The following is a 10,664-nucleotide window of genomic DNA, read 5'->3' as shown; positions in this document are numbered from 1 at the left end:
GGATGTAGAAAAGTGATGTAGAAGAGTGATGTAGAAGAGTGATGTAGAAGAGTGATGTAGAATAGTGATGTAGACAGAGTGATGGGAAGAGTGATGGAGAAGAGTGATGGATGTAGAAGAGTGATATAGAAGAGTGATGGAGGATGGAGAAGAGTGATGGATGTAAAAGAGTGATGGATGTAGAAGAGTCATATAGAAGAGTGATGTAGGAAGAGTTACGTAGAAAGAGTGATGGAGAAAGAGTGATGTAGAAGATTGATGAAGGAAGAGTGATGTAGAAGAGTGATGGAGGAAGAGTGATGGAGAAGAGTGATGAAGGAAGAGTGATGGAAGGAGGAAGAGTGAAGGAGGAAGTGATATAGAAGGGTGATGGAGGAAGAGTGATGTAGAAGAGTGAAGGAGGAAGAGTGAATTAGAAGTGTGATATAGAAGAGTGATGGAGGAAGAGTTCTAGAGTAAGAGTGATGGTGAAGAGTGATGGAGAAAAGTGATGGATAAAAGTGATGGAGGAAGAGTGGTGTAGAAAGAGTGATGGATGTAGAAGAGTGATATAGAAGAGTGATGGAAAAGAGTGATATAGAAGAGTGATGGAGGAAGAGTGTTGGGGGATGGAGAAGAGTGATGGATGTAAAAGAGTGATGGATGTAGAAGAGTGATATAGAAGAGTGATGTAGGAAGAGTTATGTAGAAACAGTGATGGAGGAAGAGTAATTGATGTAGAATATTGATGGAGGAAGAGTGATGTAGAATAGTGATGTAGAAGAGTGATGGAGGAAGAGTGACGGAAGGAGGAAGAGTGAAGGAGGCAGTGATATAGAAGAGAGGAAGTGATATAGAAGAGTGATATAGAAGAGTGATGAAGGAAGAGTGATGTAGAAGAGTGACAGAGGAAGAGTGATGGAGAAGTGTGATATAGAAGAGTGATGGAGGAAGAGTGCTAGAGTAAGAGTGATGATGAAGAGTGATGGAGAAAAGTGATGGATAAGAGTGATGTAGAAGAATGATGGAGGAAGAGTGATTCAAAAGAGTGATGGAGGAAGAGTGATGTAAAAAGAGTGATGGATGTAGAAGAGTGATGGAAGAAAAGTGATGGAGGAAGAGTGTTGGGGGATGTAGAAGAGTGGTGGATGTAGAAGAGTGATATAGAAGAGTGATAGAGGAAGAGTGATGTAGAAGAGTGATGTAGAAAAGTGATGGAGGAAGAGTGATTGAGAAAAGTGATTGAGAGGAGTGATGGAGGAAGAGTGATGTAATCTTTTTTATTGAAGATCTTTCACACAAAACATTCCTTTAAAAAGTTAATTACAGAATATAACAAAAATAATACAAAGGATTTAAAGCAACATCATCCTCATTAACAATTTAATATTTATTAGAATTTTAATAATTTAGATTCACAATATTGTCATTCTAATAATAATAATAATAATAATAAATAAGCTGAAAACTACATTTCAAAGTACATTTAGAAGAAACTAATATTGTTATAGTGTCACAGATAATAATCATCATTCATCACGACCATCTTTCATCATAATGTCCTTATTGTTGAATCAAGCTCTATTCTTCACTTCTCTACACGAGTAACATGTAAACAGGTAAACAGGTAAACTGGTAAACATGTAAACAGATAAACAGATGAATGGATAAACAGAAAGAGATAGAGAGAGAGAGAAGGGAGCCTCTGGCTTTCAAATATCTAAAATCGCTGCACAAAATATTTCTTTCGTCTCTTTTTTTGGCAACTTTTCATTGTTTCTTACGACTCGTGTAAAGTTTCCTCCGATGAGGTCGGCGGGCAGAGCGTGGGCATGAAAACGTGAGCGCTCCAACTGGCGCATCGAGGTCAGCGTTTCAAACACACCAGGACAGAAACAGAAGGGGGGTGGGGGGGCAAACCCTGGGTCAGGACCCTCCCGTGGTTCGCATGAGGAACACCAATAACTAATCTAATATTAAAGGCTTGTTTTTAAGATAATTAAAATAATTACTCCACTATGCGTTTATTTCTCTTCTCTTCCTCCCCAGGGCACAGTCAACAACCAGACAGGTATTTTCCCACAATCCTTTGTGAAGATCATTAAGCCCCTCCCACCGAGCGACTCGGAGAGCGAGGGCGGAGGCCCCTCCTACAGCTGTCTGCGCTGCTTCCTGCTCACCCCCTCTGGGGTCCACACCAGGTGGGGGCGCCATTCTGTTGATTCAATTCAATTTCAATTCAGTTTATTTTGTATAGCCCAAAATCACAAATCACAACCTCCCCTCAGAGGGCTTTACAATCTGTACACATACGACATCCCTGACCTTTGACCTCACATCGAATCAGGAAAAACTCCCCAAAAATAACCTTTGACAGGGAAAAAAGGGAAGAAACCTTCAGGAGAGCAACAGAGGAGGATCCCTCTCCCCGGATGGACAGATGAATAGATGTCATGTGACCAGATGAACAGAGTTACAGAGTTACATAAACACATTACATGAATATGACAATGTATGAATGGACCTCCACAATCCATGAAACAGAAGGAGGTAGAGAGGAGGGGGGGCGGGGCATCAGCAGGGCCAATGGGAGGCCGGTTCACCAGCATCAGACACCTCCAGGTCCAATGGACCCTCTGAGACGTGAAGTCACAACGACTCCGGGGAGGAAGCAGAGTTAATAAGGTGCAATGGAGAGATGTAAATTCATCCATAAGGAGAGAGAGAAGAGGAGATAGGTGCTCAGTGTATCCTAAAACATGATGAAGATAAACCAGTGCTGCAGGGACTTAAACCAGTGGCTAACTGGTTACAATAAGTATATATCGACTTATCGTACATCATACGAATATGGACGCCATCATTTTTACATTGATTTATCCTACGATATATTGTCACAACCTCGATAATTTCTACCTTATCGTATGATATATCAACAAGGCCTTGATAATATCTACGTTATAGACTTATCGTACGATATATTGACATGTCCTCGATAATATTTTACGTAATCGACTTATCGTACAATATGTCGGCATAAACCCGATAATTTCTACTTTATCGACTTATCGTACGATATATCAACATAAACCCGATAATTTCTACGTTATCGACTTATCGTACGATATATCAACATAAACCCGATAATTTCGACGTTATCGACTTATCGTACGATATATCAACATAAACCCGATAATTTCTACGTTATTGACTTATCGTACAATATATCGGCATGGCCTTGATAATTTGTACGTGACCGACTTATCGTACGATATATCGACAAGGCCTCGATAATTTCTACGTTATCGACTTATCGTACGATATATTGTCACAACCTCGATCATTTCTACGTTATCAATTTATCGCACGATATATATTGTCCCAACCTCGATAATTTCTACCTTATCGACTTATCGTACGATATATCGACAAGGCCCCGATAATTTCTACATTATCGACTTATCGTACGATGTATCAACATGAACCTGATAATTTCTACGTTATCGACTTATCGTACAATATATCGACAAGGCTTGATAATTTCTACGTTATCGACTTATTGTACGATGTATCAACATGAACCTGATAATTTCTACGTTATCGACTTATCGTAAAATATATCGACAAGGCCTCGATAATTTCTACGTTATCGACTTATCGTACGATGTATCAACATGAACCTGATAATTTCTACGTTATCGACTTATCGTACAATATATCGACAAGGCCTCGATCATTTCTACGTTATCGACTTATCGTACGATGTATCAACATGAACCTGATAATTTCTACGTTATCGACTTATCGTACGATGTATCAACATGAACCTGATAATTTCTACGTTATCGACTTATCGTACAATATCTCGACAAGGCCTCGATAATTTCTACGTTATCGACTTATCGTACGATGTATCAACATGAACCTGATAATTTCTACGTTATCGACTTATCGTACAATATATCGACAAGGCCTCGATAATTTCTATGTGACCGACTTATCGTACAATATATCGGCATGGCCTTGATAATTTGTACGTGACCGACTTATCGTAGGATTTAATCGATTCAACCTTCAGGTCTCATGTGTCTGCATTGTGCTGTTGTCTGCTCCTCCAGAGACGTGTGCGTCCAAGAGGACCTCTCCATCCAGCCGACGTACAAGGACCTGGTGTCTCGCATGAGGTGGGTGGTGTTCCTGATTCTACACCTTTCATCCAGCAGCGAGGAGGCAGGAACAAAGGATTTCATGGGCATTAAAAACATGTGTTTTATGCCATTTTTATTCCTTTTGCACCGATGCAGGAAACGATGAGTGAGAGAAACGTGAGGATCTGTTTTGTAGGTTGTGAAGAGTGTTCAGCTGTGGAGGAGGAAATGATTGTGAATAACCTCACACCTTGAAGGGAATTACTGCACCTTCAAAAGAAACGTGATAATGGAACATGAAAGCTTGAAGTGAAGGAAATGGTAATTCCACTATTTCAGCACGAAGGTGTCACACCTGAAGGTGAAATGAAGGTGTCATTACCTCCTGTAATTGGAGGATCTCATTAATGAGATCCTCCAATCACATCCATAATCACGTGTGATCTTTCACCCGAGCGTTGTTTTTTAAAGCGTTCAATGAGTTTTATTCAAGCCATTTTAATAAATGTGTGTGTTGCTCTGAGATGTGAGCAGATTCCCATGAGGAGTGTTTCTCCTGGCCGACCTTTAGCGAGCTCCCTTTCTACATCCCCGTTTCTTTCTGCTGTTAATTCCAGAAAGAAACGGGGATAAAAGTCCATAAATCACTGAAGCATTTGAACGGTTCTGCACAGCAAACCTGCAAATGATCCGGTCGCCTTCATCGCCGGCTGTCAAATTAGTTCTTGTGGGAACTCGATGAGATGCTGCCTTCTCCTCTGTCTCTCATTAACTGGTCGTTTAGATTAGCCCTGCCCCCCCCTCAAAATCAGTTGCTTTCACCCGCTTATCGGCTCATTATTGTTTTTTCTGTGTTGAGGCCTATTGAGCCCTGGAGAGGGATGGATGGGACCCTGGTTTTTAATAAGGCTTAGCGCTGCTAAAGGGGGGCGGGGGTCATGAGGAGGTAGTGAGTCAGAGAAGAGAGGAGAGAGGAAGCACCGTAGAACATGTTGAAGATAAAGAAATGCATGAAAATGCATATTATGCATATTAATCTGTCTAAAATTGAATAAAACCAGCGAATTTAATCCCATTAACTTTTTGATTGTTTCAGATTTGGTTTCTCTTAAAGGGCCAGCGTGGAGCATTTAGAGGGATCTTTCATCACACGACCCTCAGAATGAGCTCAGATCGAGCCCTTCATATCTACACACAGTCTCTCCATAGGCCGCCATGTTTCTCCAGCAGCACAACAGTGGGCAGATGTTTTGAAGCATTCTAGCCGTCGGCCATCTTGTTTCTTTGCAACCAGGAGTGAAAACGAGAGGGTGGAGCCGAGCAAAATATCATCTTATAACTTTCATGAAAACACACTGTGAGAGGGCTGAAGTTATCACAGGAGAATACGGACCGTGGTCCAGACCTGTCAATCAGTGTCTAGCCCCGCCCCTAAAGCACAGCCTGCTTTATGGTCTCGTTGTCTTGTATTTGAGTGTGTACAGTGTGTAATTATACACATTGTGACCGTACTACTGCTAAGAGAGAGAGAGAGAGAGACAGTCTGTCCATGCAAAAAAAACATAAAAGAAGTGAATGTAGAGAAGGTGGTAACTTCATATCTGCCCGTATTCTTTCATTTACTTTGGTCCAGCACATGTTTTCTTGGTGATAATTCCCTCAGCAACATTTTAATTAAATGTAATATATCAACAAAAGCCATGTGGGGGCCATCATTTCCTCCGCTGGAAGAAAGGTGCTTAATTAAATATCTTTAATTGCTTTTTAACATTAAAGTAAACAGCCACTTGATAGGAAAGAAACCTGAAAGTGTATTTATTCTCACAGAACAGTCGAATAAGAACAATATTAATAAAGGAAGAATTAAAGAAAAGTAAGTCAAATAAAGTAGGACTAAAGAAAAGAACTAAAAAGATGTTATTTACATTCATAAAGATATTTACATATTGGTCTCTTCAGAAGAAGCTAAATGTCATTGTTTGATATATTTTGGGGGTTCTTCCTCCTTTCTGAAAGGTTCTGTTCCTCGTCTCCTTCAGGAACGTCTTCAAGCTGGACGACGTCGCCCTGAACTACCGCGACCTCGAGGGCGACCTCGTTCGCGTCCTGGACGACGAGGACATCCAGCTGATGATCCGAGAGAGCAGAGGTCAGCAGGGCAAGGTCAAGAGACCCGTCAATCAGTTTCCGTGGGAGCTGCACGTGACCTTGACCTCTGACCTCTCCGTGTACAACTCGGAGGCCTAAGAGAGCGGAGGTCAACGGAGGATATTTAGTGTTCTCTCAGAACTCGATCGGGTTGTTGCTGGTTTTATTTTTCATTCGTTCTCATTCATGCAACAAATGTCGCCGGTTCACTTCACCAAATAAATAAAGGATGTCTGTACAAGCTCCACACTTTGCACGCTTTATTTTATTCATTTACTTTGGAAGCAAAAACTAATATTTGAGCTACAGATCAAGAAATTATTTCACGTTTGTCCATTTAAAAGATTGTTTTGCACGTTAACAAAAGGTAGTTATGTAGTTTTTTGGTGACGACATCTTCACGAACAACAACACAGCCGTTAGCTTAGCATGTTAGCTTAGCATGCTAGCTAAGCTAACTTAGCTTTGTTCAAAAGGTTATTTTACCTGATGTGTTTCATCAGCCAGGAAGGAGACTTGTCCCCCCATTGAGGACTTTGTTCTTTTACAGAATCAGGTCCCATGGTGGTCCACCGGGAGGGGCGGGACTTCTTCCAGCCTCAAACTATTCTCCACTGAGTCTGAAGCTTTTCTTCTGTTTGGGTTAAAACAGATCATTCTGTTCACATTTCATGACCATTGAACCACCGTGAGTCTGCTTCAGGGAAATATCTTCATTTATTTGCATAAACATTACATTTCAGAAAAGTTCAGAAAACTCCTCATCTTAAGGTCAGTGAAGTTTCATGGTGATATCTATGAGTTAATTATTTTACCATATTCACCTGTAGAGTCTTCAGCATGTGACTACGTCATGTCGGCTTGTTGTGCATCTCATTAGCCTCATAATTAATACCTGTTGTGCATCTCATTAGCCTCATAATTAATACCGGTTGGACATCTCATTAGCCTCATAATTAATACCTGTTGTGCATCTCATTAGCCTCATAATTAATACCGGTTGGACATCTCATTAGCCTCATAATTAACACCTGTTGGACATCTCATTAGCCTCACAATTAACACCTGCTGTGCATCTCATTAGCCTCACAATTAATCCCTGTTGTGCATCTCATTAGCCTCATAATTAACACCTGTTGGACATCTCATTAGCCTCAAAATTAATCCCTGCTGTGCATCTCATTAGCCTCACAATTAATCCCTGTTGTGCATCTCATTAGCCTCATAATTAATACATGTTGGACATCTCATTAGCCTCATAATTAATACCTGTTTGACATCTCATTAGCCTCATAATTAACACCTGTTGTGCATCTCATTAGCCTCATAATTAATACCTGTTAGACATCTCATTAGCCTCATAATTAATACATGTTTTACATCTCATTAGCCTCATAATTAATCCCTGTTGTGCATCTCATTAGCCTCATGATTAATACCTGTTGGACATCCCATTAGCCTCATAATTAACACCTGTTGTGCATCTCATTAGCCTCATAATTAATACCTGTTTGACATCTCATTAGCCTCATAATTAATACATGTTTTACATCTCATTAGCCTCATAATTAATACATGTTGTGCATCTCATTAGCCTCATAATTAATACCTGTTAGACATCTCATTAGCCTCATAATTAATACATGTTTTACATCTCATTAGCCTCATAATTAATCCCTGTTGTGCATCTCATTAGCCTCATAATTAATACCATCAGGGCCAACGTCACGTCGGCCTCCAGCCAATGAAACATGAGGCTCATGTGGAGGAAGAAAAGTTGGAAATGAAGGAATGAGATTTAATTTTTTTATCTGAATTAGTTTGGTATAGTATGACAAATGCATATATTATGCATGTAGCTTTTTTTCCACTGGACATAAAACTGAATGCATGTTTTTAGACACTTCTTCCCGGTAAAGGCCTTGAGAGTCAACCACAGGAAGGCAGGAAACAAACAGGACAACAGGACAGAGACGGCGTCACTGTGGTGATCCATCGTGTGTCAGCAGCAATGTGAACGTGTTGGTTAGCTTGTGCTGTCGAAGAAGGCAGAATCATTCTCTGAACCCGGTAGTTAGCATGTAGTCGCTCTTTAGTTAACGTAAGCCAACGGGACCGCTAACAGGCCTTTCTGTGGGATCCTGGTCCCCAAACCGCTGTTTGGTCCCCAGTGTGGTGTTAGCATGAACGCATAGTGATAGCAAGCTACCTAGCTACTCCCTAAATGAGTCAAATGCCACAGCAGCAAGTTGTTATCGCCTGAACTTTGTGTTCATGGATTTGTGTTGCATGGAAGCGTGGTGTTAGCATAAAAAAACTAAGAAAAGAGATCACATGACTCCTGTATTAGCTGCTCTGCACTGGCTCCCTGTAAAATCAAGAATCACATTTAAAATTCTTCTCCTCACCTACAAAGCCTTGATTGGTGATGCACCATCATATCTTAAGGAGCTTGTAGTACCATATTGCCCCACTAGAGAGCTGCTCACTAAATGCGGGGCTACTTGTGGTTCCTAGAGTCCTAAAAAGTAGGATGGGAGCCAGAGCCTTCAGTTATCAAGCTCCTCTTTTATGGAACCAGCTTCCACTTTCAGTCCTGGAGGCAGACACAGTCACCTCATTCAAGAATAGACTTAAGACTTTCCTCTTTAATAGTGCTTATAGTTAGGGCTGAATCAGGTTTGCCCTGGTCCAGCCCCTTGATATGCTGCTATAGGCTTATAGGCTGCTGGGGGATGTTTTAGGATACACTGAGCACCTATCTCCTCTTCTCTCTCTCCTTATGGATGAATTTACATCTCTCCATTGCACCTTATTAACTCTGCTTCCTCCCCGGAGTCGTTGTGACTTCACGTCTCATAGGGTCCATTGGACCTGGAGGTGTCTGATGCTGGTGAACCGGCCTCCCATTGGCCCTCCTGATGCCCCGCCCCCTCCTCTCTACCTCCTTCTGTTTCATGGATTGGAGTTCCATTCATACATTGTCATATTCATGTAATGTGTTTATGTAACTCTGTAACTCTGTTCATCTGGTCACATGACATCTATTCTTCTGTCCATCCGGGGAGAGGGATCCTCCTCTGTTGCTCTCCTGAAGGTTTCTTCCCTTTTTTCCCTGTGAAAGGTTATTTTTGGGGAGTTGTTCCTGATCCGATGTGAGGTCAAAGGTCAGGGATGTCGTATGTGTACAGATTGTAAAGCCCTCTGAGGGGAGGTTGTGATTTGTGATATTGGGCTATACAAAATAAACTGAATTGAATTGAATTGAATAAAAGCATGGTGTTAGCATGAAAGCATGGTGGAATTAAGCCAGCTAGCTAAGTAGCCAGTGGTCCGCTAGTTAGTGGGCTAATTCTACTGTGTTTTCATGCTACGCTGGTTACAGAAAACCAGCTCGGCTGTGGGGTCAACGCTTCTCTTCCTCCCTCGAGCGGTTTACCTTCCAGCTACATTCCCCCCCGACCACAACGACTGGAACAATTTAGTGTTGAAGCCTAAAAGCCTGGAGGGTCAAATCCATTTCTTCCTCTCACCTTCTCCTAGCTTTCTCACTTCTTTCTCCCATTTGGCCGCTCAGGAAATATAAATCTTCCCTTTGTGAAATATGAACATCGTGGACTCGTGGAATCACATCCTGGTAAGTTACCGTCGCGGCTGTTTGTCACTGCGGTGGTTTTGAGTGTTTTTCTCTCTTCACATTATTGTAAGAATCAAATTGCTTTAGAAGAGCTTCACGGTGAGAAGGAGATCCATTTAAAGTTAGTGGATGAGAGAAGTCGTGCCATTAGTTTGAGTTATGTTGCTTTTGTTTTTCTTGGAGCGTTTGGTAAACGTCTGTTATTAATAGTCGGATTGGATGTTTATCCCACAGGAAGTCGTCTGAATGATCATTTAAAGCATGTTTCAAGGATAAGAAGGCAACATTAAAATGCTTGGTGTCAGTTTCTGGTAGATGGAGATATTGTGCCGTAGTATATAATAACTTGGATGATTGCTATGGAAACAGCTGGAGGTAACAAATCCAAGAGCAATTAGTTTGTCTTTTGTCGTTTGGCTCTATAATCTATAATCACGTTCTTATTTACTATTTACTCATTAACTTCGTGAGAGACACTCAGTGGTTGTAGAGAGAGCTAACGCTAATGAATCATCACTGACGTTATAACTTGTATAAAATCCAGAGCATTGCAAGAAATCTGCCTTATTAAAGAAATCTGCCTTATTAAAGAAATCTGCCTTATTAAAGAGTGATGTTTTAGAACTCGTAGCAACCTGAAGACTACTGACCAACAGGGGGCGACTCCTCTGGTTGTATAGAAGTCTATGCTTCATGTGTTAAAGCTGCATTCTCTCTCCTCACCACCAGGGGGCGACTCCTCTGGTTGTATA

General features: G+C 41.2%; 1 protein-coding gene across 3 annotated transcripts in view; it reads left to right on the top strand.

The window, feature by feature from the left end:
• ncf4 (neutrophil cytosolic factor 4) overlaps window positions 1-6,522 on the top strand; it is a 23,223-nt gene extending 16,701 nt beyond the window's left edge. For all 3 annotated transcript variants that reach the window (XM_034532822.1, XM_034532814.1, XM_034532806.1), the window contains 3 exons: window positions 2,029-2,180; window positions 4,098-4,163; window positions 6,167-6,522. In XM_034532822.1, coding sequence (XP_034388713.1) covers window positions 2,029-2,180; window positions 4,098-4,163; window positions 6,167-6,374 — 426 coding nt within the window. In that variant the 3' untranslated portion in view covers window positions 6,375-6,522. The remainder of the gene's footprint in view (window positions 1-2,028; window positions 2,181-4,097; window positions 4,164-6,166) is intronic.
• Window positions 6,523-10,664: the final 4,142 nt, after the last annotated feature.

Source organism: Cyclopterus lumpus, chromosome 1, assembly GCF_009769545.1.
Source record: "Cyclopterus lumpus isolate fCycLum1 chromosome 1, fCycLum1.pri, whole genome shotgun sequence".
In the NCBI taxonomy this organism is placed as follows: domain Eukaryota; kingdom Metazoa; phylum Chordata; class Actinopteri; order Perciformes; family Cyclopteridae; genus Cyclopterus; species Cyclopterus lumpus.
This window is presented reverse-complemented; position numbering and strand designations above follow the sequence as displayed.